Source organism: Poecilia mexicana, unplaced genomic scaffold (genome assembly GCF_051168715.1).
Source record: "Poecilia mexicana isolate PSO_F unplaced genomic scaffold, ASM5116871v1 scaffold_21, whole genome shotgun sequence".
NCBI classification, from domain to species: Eukaryota; Metazoa; Chordata; class Actinopteri; order Cyprinodontiformes; family Poeciliidae; genus Poecilia; species Poecilia mexicana.
In genome coordinates, this window is record NW_028263390.1 from 2,294,959 (window position 1) to 2,321,708 (window position 26,750).

Consider the following 26,750-nt stretch of genomic DNA (forward strand, 5'->3'; position numbering starts at 1 on the left):
CTGCCTGCTCAACCCAAGGTGAAAAGGGTGCCATGGTCCTGGAAATGGAGACGAGGTGAGAGCACTCAGTATGACTCTGCCAATTGGGTTGGGGGTGGGGTGAGCAGTTCAGATGGGTGTACTGTCTGCCTTGAGCTGTCAGGAGACAGAAATCCTTCTCTTGCTCCTTTCTCTCTCTTTCTCTGTGTGTGTGTGTGTGTGTGTGTGTGTGTGTCTCTCTGCCTCCCTCTCTCTCTGTTTCGCTCAGTTTTCCATCTGTATGTGATTTGGGCCCAGCTCAGGGAAGAAGCAAGCCCACAAGGGCAGGGAGGGAGGAGAGAGAAGAGAGGAAGTCCACAAAAGTTAGTTTTACAGGATTCAGCTCGGGCCGATACAAGGGGCAGGGCTGAATCTGGACATCAGGAAGAGTGGATAAATGAAGTTAAAGACTGACGAGGCCCTGAGGACACTGCCTGTGACTGAGACAAAGACGAGGGGACGCTGGCTAAACCTAAATATGGCTGCAAAACCTCTGTCCTACCTTTGCCTTGTCTCCATCCTCTCAGGAATTATCTGTCCAACTTCTGCCAGCCGGTTGCGGTACGAGGAACAGCAACAAACTCTCACGAAAGTAAGAATCTTAAAGCTTTCAACTGGTCTGCTGTTCATGTTGTCTGGCACTTTGCTTGGTCTGACTGTCCTGACCTGCTCCTGACATGATCCATACATAATTTTGACTTATAGGCAATAGGTCTGCTTTCTAAGTGAGTAAAACATTGTCTGTTTGAAACTTTACAAAGACTCCGCCCTGTATTGGCAGTGCATTATGTCCATGTGGGTATGTGTTTGCATTAGGGTTACCCTGAGAATGAAGCTCAGATAATCTCCGGAGATACTGTCTCCCCTGCTGTCATGTGCCTGCTGCCCCTCCCTGACAGTTTCTTAATGGAAACAAGCTGCCAGGCTTTGAGCGAAGGTCGAATGAAAGAAAACCAAGAGGCAGTACATGAGAAACCATTATGAATAAACAGCTTTAGTCCCACTGGCTTAGCTTAGCCTTACCAGATGAACGAAGTGTGATATGTCATAAACCCAGGGGACCTCGGAAGAAGTCTATAGAACCACCCTCATTTCTTCATGCTTGACTTAGAAAGGCAGACCTTGTAGGGATATGCAGAGATCTGAAGTTGTACTGCAAAAGGCTATAGCTGGTTGTCAGTTATAGTCAGGTTATAAATAGAATCAGAAAACTATTTCTCTTGTTTGTTTATGAAGGGGGCATATTATGCAAAATTTGCTTTTGGCACATTTTTGTACTTCTATTTGGAAACAAAATGCCAAAAATAACATCCAGCAAGTCTTTTTCTGTTAATGTTCTTTGATTTCTAGAAATCGAGTTATTTAAAACCCTCCTGGTTATAAGGTCACAAAGACCGGGCATTGCCCTACACCTTGCAACCCTAGCCAAGCCCAGCACTTCAACTAGCCACCCAAGTTGAGCTCCACCCACTATATTATTAGAAGACAAACACATTTGGTCAGCTAGTTTTACTGCTATGCAAGCTGTACAATGGCTGCTGGAAAATCCAAATGTTTTTGGTTGACTTGCTAGAAACCCCTACATCTTCGATGGTTGTGCAGGAGGCTCTTCTTCTACGTCTTGACCTTTAATATTCTGTTTACAGCCATTTTCATTTGTAGCAGTGAGTAACTAAATTTAATATCAACTTCCTAAAATAATAGCCAAAGTCATTCTTGCCAAAAGACGTGGCAAGTTTACTTTTCAAAAATCACTTTGGGTAAAACTTTGACCATTATTTAGGAAGATGATGATACGGATGATGGTCAGCAATGGGAGCAGAATTAGTGGGGATGAACAATAATAATATAATAATGTATCACAATAGACTCATGACCTATAGTAATAGATAACTTTTCTGTCAGAATAATCGATAATTTCTGCTATACAGAACTGTACAGCATTCTGGGGCATGTAGTCAGAGGAGAGGGTTCAGCTGCTCAACCTCTCACCACCAGCTAAGCAATGCTAAGCACTCACTAATTTGTTACCAAGCAACAACATGATGCTTCATAACTGCTTAAAGTGGTAGTGTTATGTAAAATTGACTTTTTTTAGCTTTGCATCATGTGATAATGTTATTCCCTCATCACAAACATACCTAGAGTGTTGATTTGATTCTTTTTTGAATGTTTGAGAAATCCTTTAATCTCCTTGGCAACCATTGACCTGTGCAAAATGTCTGAGTGGACCTAGCTCCGCCTACGAGATGTAGCTCCTCTTCCTTATATTTGATATATACAGCATTTTATAACATCTAAAGATTACATAGTTACTTGATTGTGCTATGAAATGATTATATGTTGTTGGAAAACACATAAGACTATCCGTTTAAAAATAACAGCAGTGTGTGGGGTGAAAACTGTGGATAAAACAGGATAGGTCATGCCACCGCTTTGGCAGCATTTAAGATAGTTAAAACTGAAAACGAATCAATAATTATCAATATTGACTTATATCGTGTTACATTTCTTATTCATATCCTAAGAAGCAGCTTTCATTTTTTAGTAGCAACATTACAAAAACCCTCTGTTATGTCTACCATGGTCGGTCTTCCCACTGCATCCATTACAATACACAAAGCTGCCTCTCAGCCAGTCCACTCCAGCCGCTTTCTGATGTGGCATTCCAGTATTTACAATGCATCAGTTCAGCTTGAACTGCCTTCAGAAAGTTCTGCAGAGCTGCCGTCAAACACAATAACAGGATCTGGTTCTACAGATGAACGGTTTGTAAAGTAAATACTCTCTCTGGCACTGCAGCTTCATGCCTGTGCAGTCACACCATCTTTCTACAGTTTTTCAGGAAGACTTTATTTCTGCTGAGTGTGTACAGTAAGTTTGGGAGAATAAACCTTCAGTCACATCTCTTTATCATGTGTTTGTTTGGTTAGTTTTTCCTGCAGTGAGGAATAAATCTGGAGTAAAACAGCCTCACTCATCTCCTCCCATTGCTTTATGCTGTGCTGTTATTATAACTTGGAGAAGTGGGTGGTGAAGGTTGGGGGTATCAGACACTAGATTCAAGTCTGGTGAACATCCTCAGGAAAACTCAGATCACAGGTCATGAGAATCTCACCCGGCCTCAAAGTCTCAGGCAGCGTTTCCTCTCAGGGGAATCTGAGGTCAAAAATGTAAGAAAACAAAGAAAGAAAACAAAGGAGAAGCGGAGGCTCTGGTTTAGTCAGACTACGCATTAGAGATTAAACATCACAGACTCTGCTGCAGTTTTCACTCCTTTGCTGACTGGTTTAGATTGACTTTCAACCATTAATAGTGTCACCATGTACTGGTTGAATTAATGCAGCATAAAACATTTATTTTTTATTTTTTTTAAGTTTGCAGCAATCTAAAAAAAAATCGGGTATCTGTTTGTATCAAAAAGGTGACGCACTTTTTAGATGACATACCAAAACAATTTCTTGTCTACATACACCTGTCATCAAAATTAATTAATCAATCTGCTGCCAGTTCCAATTTTCTTCGCACAGTTACTGTGGCCAGTTACAGAGCTCACTGTGGCAAGGCCAGGTTCACCATGGACAGGCTGAGATCATAGTGAAGTGGTATCAGACACAGGGACACATGTGTCTTTGTACTGGTTGTAAGATGGACCAGGTGTGGTTTGCTGCTGTGGCACAGAGCACAACTCACATAAGGAGGGAGACGTCCCAGGTTCAAATCCTGGACTGATGACCTTTGCTGCATGTCTTCCCCGTCTCTCATTGTCGGGGTATAAATAAATTTAAATCTTAACATTTTGGGCAAAACCTTTATGCGGAATAGTTTTTGAAAGATTAAAGCCTCTTTTAGCGGATAATAAAAAATAAAAACAAATTTAAAGGCACGTGGAGCCTTTGTTTACAGAGCGAGCCAAGGTCGTGGCAGCTGGACCCACCGGTGGGTCCGTCGGGTTCTAGGGGTTAAAAGAAAGACACCTCAGAAATGAATGAATTAATAAAAATGTGGAACAAATAAGGCTCTATTTAGGAGCTTCTGATATTCCCAAAATCTTTCTGAAGAGGTAATAGCTTGTAGGTTTTGAGTCGGTCTGGTCAGTATTGATCTGCATGATTTTTAACCGCATTTATTTTTCCATCTAGATATCATGTTATGTTTCACTGGCCACACATGGTTGTCATTGTGCTGGTTATGTTGTTAGAAGGGTCATTTTAAGGCACAAAACAAGAACTAAGCTCTTGTTTGATCACATTGTTTAACAAAAATGTTGCATGGACTGAGTAAGAAGGGATGTGAAGAAGGAAAAAGTTAGAATAAGATTTCGACAGACCTGGATGTTTAGAATTAACACTCATAAAGGAAACAAGCATGTGACAAAATAACAACCATATAAATGATTTCCAGCTAAATGTAAACATTTTTATGGTGCAACAAGCTAACTCTCACTCAAATGTTCATTCCAAACCCACAACAACCAGCCGAAAACATGTCCAGAGGAGAAATAAACTGACATTTTTTTAAAAGAAATGCTGTGTGAATAGCTTTTCTGTTAGCCACTAAGGGACACTTTATTCCTGATGACAGAAAAAGAAAAAACACAAGAATGCAGATTCCTGGTGAGAAAATTAAAAGTATTCTGGAGCTCCACCAACCAGCAGATCCCTTCTGGTTCTGGTTAAAGCACAATGGAAAAACAAGTTTAATATGTGCTGAGCATTAAATTAGCTATGGCTTTCTACAGAATGCTGCTTCCCTTCATAATTAGTTCTAGCTTTGTTTTACTTGGTTCTTGTTCATATTTTTCAGCCTAATCATCAAATGTAACTTGGCTATTAAAACATTTCAATGTTTGAACTGAAGCCTACCTGCACAAAAGTAATTTTGCATTAAACTTTTGACAAAGAGAAAGTTTTAGAGAAGTTAGTGCCATGTGCTATCCCAACCCTTAATCCTTAAAGCCCCCCAGGTCCCATGACCCCCTGCAGCTGTTTGACCCGCACAGTCATCTGTCATCTTCCAGTTGTTTTCTATTGCGTTAATTGCCTTTTCTATAAGCTTGTGGTATTTATTTTTTATTTTAGCCAAGGTAACTGAGAACATTTAAAACTTTCTCGGGATGTTTTGCATGGCAGCATGACACTTGAGTGTATAGTAACGTAACGTCTCTCTGTGTATACTGATAGATAGTGAGGGAACCCACAGGAAGTCTGTCCTGTGTGGGAGACAGCATTCTGTTTTTCAGGATGTTTAACATGAGCTGGCCACAAACGTATCATTGTCTCACAGTCCATCTGTGGATTAAACACAGTATGAATCATGAGCATCCACAGCTGGTCGTCTGTGGAATGTTCCACCCTCTGAATGTCAACGTCTGGCTGGCTGCATGCAGCAGGGAGGTCAAACGCCTGGTGTCCTTCTGGCCGCAACTCACAAAGTGCCATTGTAGGCATCATTGAAAACTGCAGCTCCTGAAGTTCAAAGATGACCTGAGGATGTAAGAGTGTGTGTGAGACACCAAGAGAGACAGTGTGGAACATCCTGAGACATGAGACAGGAAGCTTCAGCTCAGACCTGCTTCCTCAGAACAACATGCTGATATGAAAGAGACTCCATTTCAATAGATTTAGGAGGATGGTTGGAAAGCAAAGAAAGGATTACAATATATCGGGACTAACGTCATTATATTAGACATCATTTAACACATTAGTTTTAGTTTGATATTAATAAATATGTATTTCCATCTTGCTACTATTTGCTTCTCAGATAGTTGTGGTGGTGGGGAGCGGGGATGCTGACATGGTATTTGTTTGATCATGCAATAATGATACAGCAAAGGATTATGGGGAAAGGAGATAGGAAGTGATGTGGATGTGGGGTTTTTTTGAGGTATCAAAATATATATAATACTTATAATACCAGTTATTGGGCATAATAGCAATAGTAATATCAAATATTGACATTTGCCCAAATTTTCAAATCGGTGCATCTTTATAAACTGAGTCAGCTGCCTCTCCTGGTCCCCACGCCTCGCTCTTCTCTGCTCAGAGTGTTTAAGTTTTCTCTGACAGTTCTTCCATCCTGGCTCCATGTCTCTGCTTTCCAACACACTAAACTCTACGTTTTCTTTGTTTTGTTTATCAAGGACTTTGCTCTCCATACATAGCTCACTGCATTTGGGTCCCTTAAGCCAAGCACAACAATTTTATGGCACTGAGTCGGAGGGTCTGACTAGAAATCCATTCCATATTGAAAACCACGTGTCTGTTTAATTCCCTTCACTTCTTAGTTATCCACCAGTTTGTGTTGGCAGATGATAAAATCGCAGTAAAGAAAAAAAAAACATCCAACTTTAAAAATGTTGACCTTCAAAAGTTTAAGGGGTATCAATCGAGGCGTTTGAAAAGAGGGAAGGCCCAACGGAGAATCGTAAGAAGCAGACAAACAAAGCAGGAGGCGGTGGAATTTATTCTGAAAGCTGTGAGGCAATCAGGGCGAGCTGAGAGGAACGCCGTGGAGAGTTCCCCTCCACAGTGGTTGCAACAACAGTCTGGTGAGACATAGTTCGAGAGCCGAGGAGAATATACTGTGGAGAAGGTCAGTCAGTTGATTTCTCAAGAGAAGGAGGAGCAGAGCTGGAAGTGTGTAAATGCAGGCCAATAAACAAAACAGACTAAAGCCACAGGGAACAAGAAGGAGGGGAAGTAAGAAAGAAAACCCATGTGTGTCTGTTGGATGTAAGGCAGACAGACATTATGTGGACTCTAACATGTTCTATGTGTGTTTTAAATGAGAAATTGTTCACCAGGCATGAAGAATCCTCTAGAACAGCTGGGATTGGACCAACCAGAACTCAGATTTGACCAATCAGGGTGTTTAAAAGCTGCTACAGATGCAAATATATATTTAGTATTATTATTATTATTATGATTATTATTATTATTCCCTTTATGTCAAAAGAACGGCCTTCCTTTCCCCTTCTGCTCCACACTTTCCCCAAAAACAACAAGCAAATCATTAACGTTTATTATGGGTGATGAAAATCAACATGACGTGTCATAAATCACAATAGTGTTCCAACTCACAACAAACAACAACAATAGCAACAACATCCATGTTGCTATTGTTGGTGGCAACTATGAACAAAACAATCAAACGTGCAAAAAACGTGACGTCACATAAGCCCCGCTCACTAATACGATGACTGATCCACCTGAGATAGTTCAGACGGGATCGGCCAACCAGTGTGACGGAACACAAAGACCGCGGCAGTATGAGAGGCCCCATGGGCCAAAACTATGAGGGGCCCTCATACTTTTAAACAAAAGAACACTTCGCGGTCTCAACAGTCTCGGGGATAAAATCATTAACATTTGGAAACACACCCTGTAGCTTAATGAAACCAAAATTTAAATGTTTGACCATAATGTTGGAGGGAAAAAAGGGGGGGGGGACTCAGCTTGACAACAATCAATCAATCAAATTTTATTTGTATAGCACATTTCAGCAACAAGGCATTTCAAAGTGCTTTACATAATTAAAATAAAAACAGCATGTGAGAAAGAGATTAAAAAAAACATCATTAAAACGTAAACACCAACACCATCCCAGTCATAAAGGATGCCATGGTAGCATCATGTTGGGGGATGGTTATTGGAAGAAAATAGGCAGTCACCATGAGGAAGAACATTAAGGGTGGGAATCTGTTACTGTCTCACAATTTGATTCTTATTCTTTTGATTTTGATTCGATCATATATCAATTTTTGATACAAAACTATTTCTGCTGTAATTTATTTGTACTCAAAGGGTCCTCATGAGTCTGCTTTGGAAGGCAGAATGACAAATGGAGACATGAAAGTGTCTTTCTCACATGTATTAAATTGTATATTAATCCATGCTTAGAAGGAATCCCTCCCTCCCTACATTCTCAAAACGGTCACAGAGAGCCCCCCACACAGTCTTTAGTTATTTAATAAAGAATCATAAAAAAAGTACATAATTTCTCCCCATGTCAGGTAAATGTTCCATATTCATTTTGTCTTCTGCAAATACAAGAACCAGATAATAAAACCATGAGCAATGTTGATTGAGTGGGTAAATTTCTTTTTTTTTTTTCAGTGTCCAAGAGGTTCCTTTGTCAGTCAACAAAACACCTGTCTGCCATGCAACTGCAAGGGCCACGCCGACTACTGTGAAGACATCACTGGCATCTGTATTGTAAGTATCACTTTTAGACCATCCTGGGTAATCACCTTGGTGCCAAGTGTAATAAATGACCCCCGTCTGCCACCTCCAGAACTGTAAGGATCACAGCACAGGGGATTTTTGCGAAATGTGTGAAGACGGCTATATCCTGAGCTCCAGACAGGACAGGCTCCATGCCTGTGTCCCCTGCTCCTGCCCCCTTTCTGCCCCCTCCAATAAGTAAGCTGCTTTGCTCTTCCTGAGGCGGTCTCAACACTGCAAAAACACTAAATCTCATCAAGTCTTTTTTTTTTTTTTTTGTCTAATTTCCAGTTCAAATACCTTAGGACATTTTACATAAGACAAAACTAACTTACAAGTAACTTTTTAGCAAGATATAAGAGCATGTTTTAAGTTAATTCTTAAAAATTTGTAACAAGACATTTGGCCCATGTTATAACTGAACTAGGGGTTCATCAATTAATTGGTAATGATTTCCTTAATTTTGGGAGATCGGTGATTGGTCGATTTTCACGTATGAAGCCAATCTTATCCAGTGATCTTATACAGCTCGGCAAAGGTCTAAGAATCAACCACTGTCCTCTTTTGCTCTCAGGTGAGAAAGGTTTGACTGACAGACCTGCCCACCAAGTTGTGTCTGCATGTTTATAATTAACAATAGTGACCCCAGTGTTGCCAACTCAGGAACTTTCTTGCTATATTGAGCAACATTTCAGACAAAGAAAAATGGTATTGGCCAAAATTGGAATGGGCAGGTTAAGCTTTTTAAAAGATCGGCCAGAAAACTGCAATCACACCCTTAAACTGAACTAGTACTTTCTTATTTATACTAAGGAATTACTGACATAAAATAAGTTCCTATATCTTGTTTTGTCTTTTTCAAGTGAACTAAGACATTTGCACAAGAAACTAGACAAAAAATTGGTAATATTTTGTGTCTTTCTGTCAAGGTTCAGTATTGAGTATTGATGTCTATTCTCTGACATACTTTCTTGTGTGTGTGTGTGTGTGTGTGTGGGTGTGTGTGTGTGTGTGTGTGTGTGTGTGTGTGTGTGTGTGTGTGCGTGTGTGTGTGTGTGTGTTTTCGGGCAGCTTCGCTGTGTACTGCAAAAAAGGGATTAGCACTCTGCAGTGCAAGTGCAAAGAGGGCTACGCTGGAAATCACTGTGAGAGGTCAGAGCTGATCAGACTGTCTCTTTGTCTACATTGTTTCTCAGCTCTGTGATTAAAGTGATTTATTTTTTAAATCAGTCATATGTAGTGTTCAACATTAACTGCATCACTTTCCTGTCAAAAGTGTTCATTGTAACCTTGCATTCTATAACTGTGCACACCACACCACAGGTGTGCCCCAGGTTACTATGGCAACCCAATGCTGATTGGTTCATCTTGTAAGAGGTGCGACTGCAACGGCAACACAGACCCTAACCTGATCTTCAACGAGTGCCACAATGTGACGGGCCGCTGCCAGCACTGCTGGGGAAACACAGCCGGCGCCAGCTGCGAGCGCTGTGCCCCCGGTTTCTATGGCGACGCCATTAGTGCCAAGAACTGCAGAGGTAGGGAGGATGGTTTGGGGGGCAGGAATATCACAAGAAAATACTGTGCTTATTAAAAACATTCACCGCTTTAATCCACCATTATCTACAAAATTTGATCTTTCTGACCAAAAACATTTACAAAAAAATGCTTCAATAGTGAAAACTGATTTCTATGATATAATGACAGTTAAATAAAAACATTTAACATAAAATAAGTGATAGCTTAAAGATTCACCTGCTGTAAAGTAACTAAGCTAATTCTGCAAAGGTTCAGAGGTGGAATGGAAATCACCTGAATATTTATGCAGTCACTTATTTTATGTTTCATATTTTTAACTTAAACAGTCAGTATTATGCAGTATTACAATGAGCTTTACATCATCTTAATATGTTTTTTCATCATCTAAGTCATACCTGGGGTTTTGCCTTGATTCTTTCATGCATGTTTGAGAAATCCTTTAATCTCCATGGCAACCATTCAGCTGTGCAAAACGTCTAGTTGGACTTAGCTCCGCCTTCTAGGATGAAGCTCCTTCTCGGAGCTGCAGTATTCAAGCTTCTGAGGTTCTGCCTCACAGAACAACCCTCCACCTGCTCCTTCAGACTAGCCAGCAGCAGTTAGCAAACACCTGGTTGAAATGCACATCTTCTGACCTCATTATAGGAGTTACTTCTTAGTGCAACACTGGTAAAACGTTGTTAAAGGTTTAATAGAGGAGATATGTTGTGATGACTTCCTGAAAGCGGATTTTCAGAAAGTGCAGGAGTTTCTTAAAGACAGAATTTTCCCAATTTTAAATAATTAAATTAAAAAGTCAAATTTCTTTAAGTCATATTTAATATTTAAATCATTTCCATAACAACTGAAGGTAACAGAGTTACTCGATTATGCTATAAAATGGCACCATGTGTCTACAAAGTACACAATGCTGCCCCTTTAATTGTCTTTATTTTGTAGCAGTCAATTTCACTTTCACATTAAAGGTTTTTTATTGTATGTTTTTATTGGTTAAAAATGCCTGATTTTGTGGATCATGATTGATTTGCAGAAGCAATAAAAGGGTAAAGTAATCTATGAATACGTTTTATAGGTGTATCTTTAATCTTTGAAGAAGTCATGGGGTAATGTCAGTGAGTCAGCTGTCTGCAGGATCGGGACAGGAGGGAAGCTTGTGGACACAGCTGTCATTAGCTGTGGTCTGTTTCTGTGACAGCAGTTGGATGTTTCTTTAGTGGCGGCGTTGTGATGTCCCAGACGCATCATATGCAGAGGCTGCAGTCTTCAGCGCGGCTGTCTCTGCTGCGACTCCCAGCTCACTTCTCTTCCTGTCCAGCTACCAATAAATAAAGACCTCTAGTGCCACAATAATCTTTAAGTCCTGACTACTTCAGATTAACAGGTGTGTATGACTGCATGTCCCACAGAGGGAAAGCTGCTCTGTGTAAAAACAAGTCGAGGCCACCGCTCTGGCTGACGGATTACTGTACAGCTAATTCTAGAACGAACCCCTTCCACCTTGCACGCTGTGTGCTACGAAGTCGCAGGTTCTCATTGGTATGTGTTTGTGTGTGTGTCCTTGTCTGTCCCAGAGTGCGAGTGTGACAAATGTGGCACCTCGTCATGTGACGACAGGACAGGAGTGTGTCATTGCAAGCCCGGAGTCAAAGGTCGCCTCTGTGACCAGTGTGAGGTGAGACCAACTGCAGGATTCTGTTCACTAATGCTGTGAATCAGTGGCTTGAAGAAACAAATTGTTGTATTTCATGAAAATGTTGAAGGACAGAATGAAAGTTTTCTAACACATTAATCACTAAATCAATGTTTCTCCTTGGCCTTCATTAAATATCTTGACTAACATATTCATGCTGTAATAAAATTTAAATTTCTACACTATCTGAACTTCATTTTGACCTCAGTAATATTGTAATAATAACATATGTAAAAATAAAATTGAGCAACAAATCTTAAATACTTGAACTCTGATTTATCAATCTGAATCTCAGCCTGAGGTTCAGAATATGCTTTCTGATCCTCATCTGGAATAAATCAGTTTACCATAGTATCAATGGAAAATCATCAACACAGTCAATATGCGTATGAATTATTTTCCACAAGATGATCAACAACTAAATGAAAAGACCTGCTGATTGTATCATACACCACTTTGTCAAAAATTTCACACCCAGGAACTACCCCTTTTATAACAGTATGCAACAATAATTTATAACTACAAATATGTATTACATAGATATTTGATACAATTCATTTTACATCGACTGCTATCAAAATAATTAACAACTCAGCTCCACACCTCCATCCCAACTGGACCATCATATAATACTCCAGTGACAGTAAAGGTAGCTCTGGCAAATTAATAAAAACATGGAGGCAAAAGAAGTGTACATGGCAGCTAAAACTGCATTTCCTATCAAATAATGAGCTGTAGCATTTGTTCAGTCATTGCATGAACAGAAAAGGAAAATAATCCCACAGTTCCCAGATTCAATATAACTTGACTTGTTTGTTTTTGGGGGCTTTCTTATTCCAGGAGGGTTACTTTGGCTTCTCCAGCTGTCAGGGCTGCAGGAGGTGTGAATGTGGGCCAGCTTCCCTTCGCACAACGTGCCACCCGCTCACCCACAGCTGTCCCTGCCGCCCAGGGGCCGGAGGCCGCTACTGCGAGCGCTGCCTCACAGGATACTGGGATTACAGTCCGTCCGGCTGCCAGAGTAAGTCAGGAGACCAAATGTTCCTTCTCTGTCTGCAAATTAGAAGGCAGAGAATTAGAGAGCTTGTTGAAGAATGGAGTGTGCATTCCTGTTGAAACAGGAAGAACTCAGCCTTCCATTCCCACACCCACGATTGCAGCAGCGCTGGTGTTATCAGAGGAGAATGCATTAAGAGCTGTGACCCTTAGCCTGAAGACTCTCTGCAGAGAGCCGGATGACATCACCATGCAGCTTAAATGTGTATACATTGTGCAGCTGCTAAAGTCATTAATCCCTCAGCAGGGAGACCACAATGCAGATGTTCAGGCCTCCTGCCAAACCACCCTCTGCAGCTCCTGATATTTATATGGACAGCATAAGAGTATGCCATATCGTTTGTTTATGGTAATACGGGTGGATTTCTTGATACTGGTATAAAAATAAATAATGTGAAATCAAATGATGATGCCAGTTAACTGAACCTGTGCAACGCGAGGCGCTTTGTGGTCCACACTCCTTACACTCCAACTACAGCAATGCTACCTATAGTTGTTTGCCATCAACCATTAAAGCAAAGAAGAAGCTGGCCAGCCGGTCCGCAGTCTGGACTAACTTCCACAGAATTCGTTGATAAGGGACTGATGTCTAATAGTTTCTGTAATGCTTTAGCACTTTAGCTGCTGGTGCAGTTGCAGGAAAATGAAAGCTAAAAACCAGAACACCGACAGACCATCATTGTTTCAGTGGAGATGTCCGTCACACATGGAAAAAATGAAAATGAACAAAGATCCTGATCAATACAAAGTGTGCAGGCTTTTAGTTTTTGTGGGGTTTTTATGTGACATATATTTTGGTGTGTTGAATGTTTCTAAAAGGAAGTTTTCCTTTTATATTAAAACAAGATTTTTAATCTTGCACATAATGTTTGAGTTCTTAAAAAAACATTTGTAAAACTGATGTTCTGAAGCACCGCAGTTTGTTTCATTTGTGTATTTAAGTATTTTTATTTAAACTTGATGGAGGATTTCAGAATGTTTTTTGATGGCCAAAATTAGTTTACATTTATATTTACTTACCTATTTTATGTTTTCTTTGATACATGGAAACATGTATTGTGTGATTTATATACATTTATATGAATACATTTTCTATTCTGGTGACTGTTTATAAAATAAAATCTTTCTTGAAGTTTGAAATTACATATTCGGCCAAATTCAATTTAAAAAAAGCATCAAATGTGGAGTATTGACTGTGATATCTTTATCAGGGTATTTGAAAAATATACTGTGATATCCTGTTTTGGCGATATCACCCACCTTCAGTACAGCAAATACAATAAGAGCTCTGAAGTGTTTCATCAGATCCTGACTGGACGTGTGTTTGTCTGCAGAGTGTGACTGTGAGAGCGGCCACTGCAACATGCACACAGGAGAATGCCTGTCAGAGGCCACGGTCAACCTCTGCTACAACGGTGAGTGGAACTGAGCATCAGCTCACCACCCAGCAGACAGGAGGAGAACTGCTTCAACGTCTCTGTGGATATTTCTCTGCTTCCAGACTGTGATGATTGCATCTGGCAGCTGATCAAAGACCTAACGTCGTCCAATAAGACGCTGGACCAGCTGAAGGTCGGAGTGCTGAACATCTCCACGGGAGCCGCTGCCAACGACAGGCTCAAGTACTACAACTACACCGCTCACCTCCTGCAGGTGAACCAGCAATATGCAGTTGTCTTTTTATTTTTGTCTCATGGCAACAACAGTGAGATTGTATTTTAACATCACTTTGCTGCTGTTTTCACAAAATGCCTTAAAGATGCAACATTTAATTTTTTTTTTGTTTTACATATTTATGTAAAATCACACAGTGTTGGATCAAACAGGTATTCTGTGAAAAAATCAAGCTCTCTGCCTTGTCTCAGCGCTAACTAGAAACAGCCAGTCACAGCCAGGAGACAGCAGGTCTTAGTGCTGTCAATATAATATGACATAATATGACATATAATATGCTGTCAATCTAAATATCAATACTAACTATAATAAGGTGAGTATTGATATTGGGATCAATATTGGCACAATGAGATCAAGACTTCTGTTTGTATTTCTGTCCCCATATTCTCATCAAATTACTCAAATTTGTTGACATGCAGGATCAAAATGCCAAAGATATTAAGTTTGTTTGAAAAGATTATAGCAATCTGTGAACTTTTAGACATAAATAATGTAAATTATTGCAAAGACTATTTGCCAAAGAAGGAGAGTTTCTACTCCCACTTTTGGGGATGGCAGTCAAACAAATTATGTCTTAACATAATTTCAAACCTTTTTCACAGTACAATGACTTTTCCCCATTTTTGACTTTCTGGAATGTTTTGGAGTAAAGAAGCTTCACTGCTTTCCTTTCAGAGGCAGTTTGAAGGCTGGAGGAATAATTTGTCTGTAATGAGAGGAAGGACTGGTGAGCTAGAAGAGGCTGCAGACGCTGTGGTGGTGGACATCAACGCACTCGGAGAGTCGGTCAGTAAAATCTTCTGTTGGATTAAAGAAAAGGACACAGCTGTTTATTATGAGTCATATTGTTCTTTTCCCCTTTAAAAATTAATGAATCCTATTCCAGCTCAAATCTCTTACCATGTGTGTTATTATTCAGTTAAATGAATTATATTTCAATAAAGTACTTTGGCCTTTGTGTCCATGGAATTCCATTGTTAGATACAAGTTTCATTCGTTAATAAAAGTTGTTTGGTTTAATTTTCAATTGTATTCTATAACCTGCAAGGTTATAGAATACAATTGAATAAAGTAATGTAAACTTTTTAAGAAGACTCAAAGAACAAACCACTCACTGCAGGTCAAAAACAAAAAGCAATATGACGGCATCTGTGGGTCAGTGCAGAAGACGAGCTGTTTGATAATTAGTAGATGGCGCTGTCCAAATATTGTAAATATTAAAAAAAAAAAAAAAAGACAACTCAAATCCAGTTTCCTTAGCCCTGACAGGACATGAATTGACCTAATGGGCTCCTGTATAATCTGCTGTGTGTTTGTGTTCAGGAGGGCCAGATGAACAGACGGGGGGTTCAGTTGGAAACCGAGACAGTGGACATGTTGGCCGTGGCTGAGCAGCTCAGCACCAACCTCACAAATCTCAACAAACGCATCGAAGGTACCAACATGGGCTGTTCAGTCTCCAGATATATTCTGGCAGTTTTGGTGGATGAGAAACATTTTTAATTAGTGGAGCTTTCATAAAAACTGAACTTACAGGTGATAAACAATGATTTGAAATGAAAAAGGACAAGTTGAAGATATCACCACCTATGAATGTGTCAAAGCAGACTGAACAACAGTCTGCCAACCAACTGAGAAGAAATAAATCCTATTTTTTTTGTGGGTTGTTGAATTTGATGCTCTAGCCAAAGGTTAACATCCGTCATGGTTCTGATTTAAACTGTTTGTACAAGTTTGAATTTTGGGGGATTTTCTGTAAATCATGAAGTTCAAAATCAAACACCGGCTGTACAGACAAATATTGAAATAAAAGTTTCTAATAACTTCCTTTGCAGGTACTTGGATGTCTGTTAACTTGATTAGACCAAGGCCCATAGAGTTCTCATTGGCGCCCATGTGTGTGTGTCCACAGATATGATCCACGACTGGGAACTGTACAACGTCCAGCAGGAGATGGACCCAGAGACCGTCGGGCGTAACACAGAGGTCGCACAGGAAATGGTGTCATGGATGAGACAGCTCGACTTGTCACCACGGGAACCCATCGCCACGGACGAAACAACCGAAGCTCACGACTGTGAGAAAAACTATTTATTCATTGCAAAGCAGGATTCTGCACATATACAGTGATGACTTCCTTAAGCCGAGCTGTGATTGGTTCTGCTCAGCATTGGTTTATTTATTAAACCAGATCCTCTTCTGCCTGGTAACTTCCCAGTCAAACAGAGGGCAGAGAAACTCATACTGAGACTTTAAAATATGAATATATGAGTCTCGTAATTTTTATTTTTTTTCTGTCATTTATATCACTATTATATCAAAGGTTAAGGTGTAAGAAAAACTGCTCAGGCCAAAAGAAATTTCTGATCTGTCCCAATGCCATATGTGGTAATAATTGTTTTCAAAGTCTGTAGTTAGAATGGTCATGTAGCATTTTATCTAATATCTACATTGTGGATGTGGTACATGGATCATAATTCTGCATCAGCAGAGGTTCGACATGAAGCTCATCACATCCCACCAGTTCTGGTTCCAACTACGTGTCCAAACTGAACTCTCTACAGGAGCTGCAGTCAATGCTCCATAAACTAGCATTGCTATTAGTTGTGCTTTCTTTTCAGTAGCTTCCTTTGTGTTATGATCTTGTAACAGTACTGTTGACTCCCCTTATGGAATAACTTTAAAATTGACCCTTTCCCGCTATACCTATTATTACTAATGTAATCAGAAGTAATAATGCTGTGTGACGTCTACAGTGTTCCTCTGTTCATGCAGGTTACTTTGGGGTTGTAAACTGTTCTCACAGCAGTCTGATTGAGAAATTAGTAGTATCAATGACAACACACAAAAATATCTGATTTCAGCTAAAAATCTGAATTAAGCATCAAAACCTGCTGTGTGAATGTAGCTTAAAAATAAATGCTAATATTTTTATTTTCACAAGGAAACTGTTCTAACTGTGCAGTAGCAACTAACAGTGTAAAATACTGGTTAATGTATTTACATTTATTTATTAATTGATAAATTACGCTTGATGAACATTGCTCAGATGAAGGTTGTCTATCAACGCTGGTTGATGTAACTAGTAACACCTAAATCATACCTTCCCCTCAGGAAAACCATCACATTTCCCGTTGCTCAGGTGAACGCTGTATGGTCTAAGCCACGCCCCTTTGGCTCCCCGGTCTCAACAGCTTGCTATGAAAGCACACAGTGCCTGTGAAATTCAAAACTATGAGGTCATTACCACCTCTAGTCGTAACGAATCAACATTTGATTCTTGTTTCCAGTGCTGACGCGCGTCCGTCAGTTGGAGAAGAAGCTGATGATCTCACAGGGCCGAGTCCCGTCTGTCCAGGAGATCCTGTCCCGTTTCTCCTCCAGACTCTCTGAGGCCCGGGACTTTCTGCTGAGCGCAGCCGACACCGTGCAGGAAGCAGAAGACAAGAACAGAGCCAACCTCCTCAAATTCCAGAGGAAAGAGGTGATTTCCCCAACCTTGTGCTCTTGGAACCACACTTTGTTGTTACTTTTTGATCAGAATGCACTGGTGGAACCAATTCCCCAAAAGCCCGCCGTTAGAAAAGGTTCCAACATGAAGCTGCTCCAGGTGGCGTCTGCTGATTCTTATCTTGATTTTGGACTCGGTCATGGATGTCTGGGCGGTCTGGTCCTCATGTTTTTAAGCGGTGAGAACAGAAACGCGAAACCATCTGTGGGAGTTTGGAGCATTACATTAAAAGGGGGAGAGGCAGTGCTTCCTCTCATGATATCATCTCCACATGAGAATAACTTTAGATTCCCACAGTACTGTAACTTATTTTGACAGACATATTTCTTCTTTGTGGGGGGGAATCGCTAATAAAACAGTACCAGTTAATGGTTTGGAGTCCTCCAAGTCACAAATAGGGATATCTTCATTTCATTTTTTTCCCTTATTATTTTTGTTTAAAACAAAAGACTAAATCAAGATAAAGGAAAACAGATTCTTTGGACTCCCGGATTACTGCAACAACCAAACATCAGGAGGGTAAAATCTCTCCCCGTTCACTAACATCTACAGCTAGTTCTTGTTTCTGGCTTTAAAACATTCCAGTTAACCACATTTCAAATTAAAAGCCTGCATGGATGCTTCACAGGGTGCATGCTGTACCTCTGAACATCTGCAGCTCAGGAGGCCGAGGGAGAATTACTGCACAGGAACCACATCCAAGGCAGAAACAAAGGAGAGAATTTCCTTTGATAGTAAATGGAAAACTGGAAATAATACCTGTTGAATTTTACTCTTTTATTAAATAAGTCTTGAAATGAGATTTTTGTTTTTCCATGTTTTGTCTCTTTCTAACCGGATTCCACCGGGAAGTCTGGAATGTGGGGTGGGATTTTACTTACTTTTTTTTTTATTTGAAAAACATCAGACTGAATGTGCAATAAACCCCACAGATCGCTCTGAGGCTTCTGACATAACCCCAACTTCTTCTTTCTGCCTCCCACAGTGGATCATCTGTTTCCATCCAATCATGTCCCAAACATCTTCCTCTGTCACACCAGACTCCTTCATGTTCTTCATCACTACCCCCAGGAATTCTGTCATCTTCCTCATCCCATCTGGCATCTTCACATTTAATGTCCGATACCATAATGATGACATAATGTTCTTTCACAATGGTCTCATAATGAAAGACAATTTTATGGAAATATTAGGGAGACATCAACCAATTAGTTTAACTGGACAAAACTATACAAAGTGAGCAGCTTACTTCCTCTGCACGTCTAAACCATCTCTGCCTCGCCTCCGACTTTTTCTCCAAGCCTCTCTCTGACCTTAGATGCAGCCCTACTCACATTATTAAATAGAAACCATTTAATATTTCCTGAAATATAATATTAAGCAGTCTTTTCTCTGTTTATGGAAACACATAATCTATTCAGGTATAATACCCAGAGGTTTAAAAACGTCATTTTATTAATTTTTATTATTTAACAAAATGGACAACCCCACCCAGCATCAACATATAATAATTCTAAATTACCTCAGTGTTGTTTTTCTGTCTCCAGACAAAACAGCAGAGGCTGACAGAGGACCAGCTGGCCATCAATGGCACACTGGAGACCAGCAGAACCTTCATCTCTGACGCTGAGAGGACTGTGGCTGAGGTGGACGCTATAGCACAGGTAAGATGGTGGACAGCTAAATATGAAACTGCTTTCTCTACATAGAGATAATCAAACACTTTGTTCACATTTTGGTGCTGTTATTCTTCAAACTTCAGCTTTTGTTAAAAATTACAACTGTACAATTGTCTGCTCAATATTAAACTGCAAAGAGTGAACTGTGATTTTATGCTTAGTTATCAAGTGCAATCCATTCATACATAGGAAAGTGAAGACTGGAGTGCTTCATAAAATAGCACTCCATAATTACATAATATTTTGTGGAAATATTAAGGCATCTGAGACATCAGCCAATCAGTGTAAATTGGTCCCAACTGGCTCCTCCTAATGTTCAGTGACCTTCAGCATAGATTCAAGTAAGTAAGTGGCTAATGTTTTGACCTGGCCATCACAAAGCTATGACTTCTGTCCAACTGACAAGCTTGAGGGCAGATCTGAAAATGTGTGTTTGAGCAAGTGATGTATGAATCTGACCCAGTTCTGTCAGGAGGAATGGGCCAAAATTCCAACAAACTGGAAAGAACCTGACTCAAGTCATAAGCTGTTTTCAAAGTCAGAAGTTTACATACATTTCCTTGGTTCTTTGTAAAATTATATGTTAAAACTTGAGGTTAAAAAAAGTTCTCTCTCATTATTCTGGAATTTATTGATTCTAATTGACCTGAAACAGGAACGCTGGAGTCTGCTTTGGTGTCAGACTCCAGAAAAAAAAGCTTCTTTCTATACAGCATATGTAAATGTTTGGCTTGAGCTGTGTGTTAACATCTGCAGAATGTGACAGAGTACCACGCCGAGATCGACGGTGCCAGCCAGAAGCTGACTGAGAAGACAGAGCGACTGTCGAAGGTGGACAGAGACCTGGTCCAGAAGGCCGATGACCACGCTGTGCAGCTAGAGAGGCTGGCCTATGAGCTGGAGGAGTGAGAAACCTCTCTGCATCCAGACACTCCCTCTGTACACACACATAGCATGTTACTGAAACATGTAACATCAACTACATGTTACTTCATGAAGTAACATGAAGTACAGAAAGTAGTTTGGCATCCTGCAGACAATGAATCCAAAAAGCTAACTTGTGGAGATGTTTTTGTGATAATGAAAACATTCTGTTTTCTTCTTTTCTGTTGTTTTTTAGCAATGCAGCTCTGTTGCAATTTGGATGTTTTTATGTTACATAATAGCAAATTAAATGTGCAGTGTGTAACTTTTATTTAAAACAAGTTTTTATATGTTAAAACTATCACTATGTCATGACAGTTCATTATGAGACAAATAATCTGTGAAAAGATCAAACTCGATCTATTATTGGCGTCTAAAGAAATGCACCGCTTTCCAACTATCCTGAGTAAAACGAACCAATATTAACAACTGATGTTTATTTCCATCTGTTGGTCATGTGGTATTTGGTCATGTGACAGTCACAGTGCAGGATTGTGGGAAGTTTAACTGAAACAGCAAAGCAGCAGGGAAGTTATTGATATCAACATCAGCCCAATTTTTCCTGTCTGTGCTTAAGTGAATTGTTTTTTTCTATTTTTCTGTCCACTTTAAATGATTTATAAATCTATCTTCTCCAGGGATCTGAAAGAAGGCGATGCCAATGGTTTCGTTCAGAGAGCAATAAGTGCTGCCAACGTCTACAACAATATAGTGAAATACATCGACGATGCCAACATCACTTCCCTCACTACGTTCAACTTATCTCAGAGAGCAGAAGACGTATGCTGCCCGTCACTGTCCACCTTCCAGAGTGTTCTACCTTTGTGAGTCAGTGTGATTTTAGTGAGAGTTTTCTTTTGTGTTTTAGGCCATTGATGCGATTAAAACCCAGCTTGGACATCTGGTGACGCAGAGTGAAAATGCCTTCCGGCAATCTGTTACACTGAGATCAGAACAGCATGGTAGGAAAAGTTCAAGTGTCAGGCACCTTCACTGTCTGTACTGTGTAGTGTGCTTCTGCTGCTCAACTCGTTACTCTTTCACAGATGTAGATACACAAGTGGCTGACAGTGTGCTATACATCGAGGAGACCCAGAGGACCATGGAAAAAAATCAGAAAAAACTAGAAGAGATAACGAATGACATCCAGGTGATTCAGACAGGTAAGAATATGTCTGTGTGTCTTTGTTCATCTGTTTGGGGTACTAGTAGAAACTGAGCCTGGAGCCACAAAATAGATACTGAAAGAGAGAGAGAGATAGATATAACTGGACACTGTGGTGGTGGATAAACAACACAGGAAAGCAGTTGTGGTGGATGTAGCAATACATCATTATAACAACAGAAGTTAATGTAATGCTGTGCCACAAAATGCCACCGTGTGCCTCAAAAATAGATAATTCTGCCCTTTTAACAGAATCCGATGTACAAAACTGAACTGTCTCTTTTCTGTATTTCAAATTGTCATACTTTATTAAGCATGTCTGAATCGGTTTTTTAACCACCAATAGTCCTCATTCATCAAACTGAAATATTCACTGACTGTTTCTCGTCAATCTGCGACCGTTTTTCAGACAGAACCCCGCAGCGTTTGAACTTTTCCTTGGAAGTGGCAGAAGAGACTCTGAACCGCTCAGCAGAGGTGCTTGAGACCGTCACTCCCATCAACAATAAAGTGCAGCAGTGGGCTCACAACATGAGAAACAACGAGTACTCTGCCTCTGCGTACAAAAATGCTGTTGCATCTGCCGGGGAAGCAGGTGAAAAGTTTCTGTTTACAACAGTTTCTATGTGAAAGTTGTGAGAACAGTAAAAAAAAAAAAATCATAAGCTAATTTCAGCTCATGTTCCTGGATCTGTCCTGCAGTGGAAAACCTGAGTGTGCTTGTTCCTGAGCTGCTGGACAAGCTGAAGGTGGTTGAAGAGAAGAAGCCTGTGAACAACGTGACCACCAACATCCTGAGGATCAGAGAGCTCATCGCTCAAGCCAGAAGTGTGGCCAAGAAAGTTAGTTTGTTACATTTATGTTTGACTACAAACCACTTCACAGTCACAGTGAAGAACATCAGATCTACTTGGTAACCTCCATCCATCCAGTTTACTGAGCCATATTACTCCACTGCAGTGAAATAATCTCTAAATAATATTAGAAAATCCCACCTTGAATTTAAATTCATATATTCAGTGAAAAAATAAAAAATAAAGACCACATTTACTGGCAGTGGATACTAGGTGCCTTTCTACATGCTATTCTTTGTTTATGCCAAATTTAACCTGGAGAAGAGTCAGATCTGACCAAAGCATTCAGTTCCAGTTAAAGCCCAGCAGGGCTTAATCATCTCTGTTTGTCTTCGTCAATTATGTTCAGACATATAACATTTTCAGTATTTTCAGTCATTTGTGATATGTGTGATTTGATGATTGTAAACAAACATTGTATAAAACTTTTAAATCATTCAGAACAACTATTGAAAGTAGTGTCTTCCAGCTATTTTTCTTTTACCATAAGACAAATACAAATGAACACTGACAAACAGAATAAATACAAGTCTGAAAATGCTGATGAGTTTGGACAAAGAAATGTGTTTCAAATAGTCCAAGATGTAAAACTCATTCTGCAAGGGTAAGAGAATGTTTGGAGAAGTGTTTCTTTCATTTTAATTTTTTTCTTTTTACACCAAAACAGTGTTATTTTTGTTTGCTCACCACAAATGGTCAATTATCCCTATATGTAACGCTGCTGCAGAAAATTGATATATCTGCTGGGCACATAAAAATGATCTCATATCACATTAACCAAAATGACAACAAAACAACAAAGAATATGCCACCCTTGGTCGCCCTGGCAACACCATGACTGCTGCTCAGTAAGCAGGTGTTTCTGTTGTTGTGGCTCATAGAGACGCTGCTGCACGCTCTCATGTGTTCTGACAACAGTATGAATGTTTGAATTCCTGCAGCAGCAGAACACCTCCTCACCACCTTGATCACAGGAAGCAATTATGATGCAGAGTTCCTGTATTTATGTACATGTTTATTTTTTGTTTTGTTTTGTTTTTGTCACATGCTCTTAAATTCTAGAAAGCATGCATTTGCTCAGGTCTAGAAAAATGGCTCAGAGGACGAAATTCAGTTTTAACTTCAGCTTCAGGGCTCCTGTGACTACAATTATCCACTTATACTTCTTTTCTTTGTTTCCTTCTAGTGGGTTAGGGTGCAAAGTGTTCATATTATAAGAAGCTCTAACACATGGTTTCATTTGGCTTCAGGTTCAGGTGTCCATGAAATTTACTGGACGGTCTTCAGTTGAGGTTCATCCGCCCAGCAACCCTGAGGAGCTGAAGACGGTGACATCCATCAGCCTGTTCATGAGGGTGGACCCAGACAAAGACCCTATAGAGGACCGCTTCATCCTGTATTTGGGAGACAGAAGTGTGAGGAATCCAGGCAGATTGCATTTTTTAGGGTCAGAGAAAAGCTGTTTACCCTGACTTGGAGCCGGTGGTCATGGCAAAGAGAGACAGGAGCGAAGAGACGGGGAGCATTTGTTGTAATCTTGGCAGTTAGTGTGAAAAGCTTTGAAGCAAGCCAGTTGGCCCAGACTGAGGGTTTCCAGGAGATGTCTGAGACAAAAGTGCAATTGTGTCCATTCAACTTGGAGTTCATCTGTTCATCTCCATGACTTTAACGCTCAGCCAGTCAGTGTGGTTTCTCTGGGAATCTGTTGTGTTCCATGCAGTTGTCTGTTCAATTTCATTTTATTTGGAATAATAGCCCACACATAAACCTTAATAATATGCACACATGAGAGTCAGATATTTAAAATGAGTAAAATACAGAATTAAAACGATCTTTTCCAGCTTGTTATAAGACGGTAAAGCCATGTAAAAACTCACAGTGGGAACATAAACTCTGTTTCTGCTTTCAGGGCAGGAAGGACTACATGGGTTTGGCCATCAAGAATGATAAACTTGTGTTTGTGTACAACCTCGGGAGAGACGATGTTGAAATCCCTCTGACCTCCAAGCCTGTCAGTCAGTGGCCAGCAGTCTTCAACTATATCAAAATAGAAAGGTAAAGGACCTTTAAGAGTAAACGCAAAGCATTTACTACAGAATCATTGGCTATCATTAATATTCTCTGGCAGCTAGCATTTATATTTGTCACAAAAATCATGTTGAAGAAATCCAATCAGTTTAATGCGAAGCTTATTTTTTTATTTCATTAAAGCTGCAGTATGTAACTTTTATTAAAAAACACTTTTTAAATATTTGCTGAAACTGTCACCATGTTGTGACAAGGATTGCTTGTTTCTGCCTCCCATTGCCTCCCTTCTCTCTGCTGTGCTGATAAGAGAGTGTGTTGTGAATGCTCAGGCTAGTTAGCATTGGCACTGATGATGGCAGATAAATAGATTTCCCGTAACTGAGTTGTTCCTCCATCATTAGCACAATGAGTAGCAAGTACCGGAGATTGATTGGCAGCACTAAGACCCTCCTCCTTGCTCTGATTGGTTGCCTTTGAAGCTGTGTATTTCTTGAGACAGCAATAGTAATACAAGAAGGAGGAGAATATTTAATTTTCATCTTTTTTATCTTTTTACTTTTTATCTGTCTCCCACAGTCACAACATAGTGACAGTTTTAATAAATCTGCAAAAACACATATCTTTCATAAAAGTTACATACTGCAGCTGTAATTGGGGAACTGGCATAAAAGGACTGCACATGTTCAAGTCATGCAAAACTTTTGGTGGTTTGTAGCAAAAATGGTTTACAGTAAAACCTAACATGGTCATTTCAGTTTCAGAGAACACATCAGACTACTTTTATGAATTATGAATGTCAGATGTGTGGTTATTCATGATTTTCTTCTTGCAGGTTGGGGAGGCATGGAAAAGTCTTCCTGACTATTCCCAGTCAGGGCTCCACAGATGAGCAGAAATTCATCCAGAAAGGCGAAGCTCCCATCGTAGATTCACTGTTCGATATCGACCCCAAGAATCTGGTGTTCTTCATCGGAGGTGTCCCACCAGACATCGAGGTAGTGAGTTTAATCATAGTCCTCCTGTAATTCCAGCCTTTCCTGAATGTTGAGAAATGTTGTTTTTTTTTTAATCTCTAAACTAGCTGCCTCCTCCTCTGAGCCTGGCCCCGTTTGTGGGCTGCATCGAGTTGGCTTCTCTCAACAACGATGTCATCAGTCTGTACAACTTCAAAGAGACTCACTTTTTAAATATAGCTGCTTCTCCTCCCTGTCCCAGGTACTCATTACAGCTCCTCCACAGAGGATTCACACTCCTTACAGTGCACTCCTTATGTTGCAGCCATTGATTCAAGGTGTTTCATGTGGATTTTAAGTGACAGTCCAACACAAAGCAGTGTGGACCTGTGAAATGGAAGGAATAGGATGTATGGATTTCAAAATATTTGACATCCATAGTTGTGCATTTGCATTCAGCTCAGTATAGAACCACTTTTCTCTGCAAATACAGCTACAGGTTTTCAGGGCTTTATCTCTTCCTGCAGGGACAGATTTAGGAGTCTGTGACTCTGGGTTCGTCACACAGAGATTGCTTTCATAGATGAAAAGTAGATAGATTAAACTTCATGCATTTTAAAAGCATTTTAAAATCATATGTATATGGCAATTTTCCCACATCGTATTTTTGTTGTATTTTCGCTTCCAGGGGTACAGAATCTAAAACCTCTGATATGGTGTAAAATCATGTTCAGGTCCTGATCACACGTTCTCCTCTGTCGTCAGGTACAAGTTGGCGTTCTCCCAGAGTCGCATTGCCAGCTATCTGTTTGATGGAACGGGCTACGCACTTGTCAGTAACATTGAGAGGAGAGCCAAGTTTGGTCAAGTCATAAGATTTGATATTTCTGTACGAACGATCACAAACAACAGCACCATCTTCCTCATGGTCAACGGGGTACGTCTTGTTAATGAAAGATAGACTTGTAATCGTCCGTATTGCTGCTTTTTGTAAAAGTTCATTTCCATTAGTTAAACATGATTTAAAATATTTGAGTCCTGAAAAATGTTCTTTCTTTCTTTCCAGAAAAATTTTTTCCTTTTAGAGATAAAGAATGGCTTCCTGCGCCTAACATACGACTTTAGCTTCAGCAATGGACCAAAACTTCTGGAGAATAACTCACCTAAGTTTCAAATAAACGATGCAAAATACCACGAGGTGGATCATCCTCTTATTTTTTCTTTTTTTTTTTTGTTTTAAAAATGTTCCTGTGATCCAAAAATATTGTTACAACTCTCTCTGTTTAATAGGTGTCAGTGATCTACCATATGTTAAAGAAAGTTATTCTACTGGTGGACAAGACCCTTGTTAAAACTGTAGAGAATCCCCAAACCTCCCTGCCTTTCTCAGATATCTACATCGGTGGAGCTCCCTCCAGCATCCTCAAATCCAGG

At 40.0% G+C, this 26,750-nt stretch overlaps 1 protein-coding gene across 1 annotated transcript in view; it reads left to right on the forward strand.

The window, feature by feature from the left end:
* The first annotated feature begins 218 nt into the window (after nt 1-218).
* The window catches only part of lama4 (laminin, alpha 4), a 34,571-nt gene continuing 8,039 nt past the window's right edge, over nt 219-26,750 (forward strand). Inside the window, exons 1-27 of the mRNA XM_015013257.2 lie at nt 219-610; nt 8,136-8,234; nt 8,314-8,441; nt 9,315-9,395; nt 9,567-9,781; nt 11,354-11,454; nt 12,313-12,493; nt 13,863-13,943; nt 14,030-14,181; nt 14,878-14,988; nt 15,526-15,637; nt 16,115-16,279; nt 17,493-17,686; nt 19,261-19,377; nt 20,149-20,297; nt 20,955-21,096; nt 21,185-21,278; nt 21,363-21,479; nt 21,891-22,076; nt 22,184-22,323; nt 23,586-23,750; nt 24,245-24,390; nt 25,196-25,358; nt 25,445-25,578; nt 26,082-26,253; nt 26,383-26,514; nt 26,607-26,749. Of these exons, the coding sequence (XP_014868743.2) occupies nt 416-610; nt 8,136-8,234; nt 8,314-8,441; nt 9,315-9,395; nt 9,567-9,781; nt 11,354-11,454; nt 12,313-12,493; nt 13,863-13,943; nt 14,030-14,181; nt 14,878-14,988; nt 15,526-15,637; nt 16,115-16,279; nt 17,493-17,686; nt 19,261-19,377; nt 20,149-20,297; nt 20,955-21,096; nt 21,185-21,278; nt 21,363-21,479; nt 21,891-22,076; nt 22,184-22,323; nt 23,586-23,750; nt 24,245-24,390; nt 25,196-25,358; nt 25,445-25,578; nt 26,082-26,253; nt 26,383-26,514; nt 26,607-26,749 (3,815 nt within the window). The 5' untranslated portion in view covers nt 219-415. The remainder of the gene's footprint in view (nt 611-8,135; nt 8,235-8,313; nt 8,442-9,314; nt 9,396-9,566; nt 9,782-11,353; nt 11,455-12,312; nt 12,494-13,862; nt 13,944-14,029; nt 14,182-14,877; nt 14,989-15,525; nt 15,638-16,114; nt 16,280-17,492; nt 17,687-19,260; nt 19,378-20,148; nt 20,298-20,954; nt 21,097-21,184; nt 21,279-21,362; nt 21,480-21,890; nt 22,077-22,183; nt 22,324-23,585; nt 23,751-24,244; nt 24,391-25,195; nt 25,359-25,444; nt 25,579-26,081; nt 26,254-26,382; nt 26,515-26,606; nt 26,750) is intronic.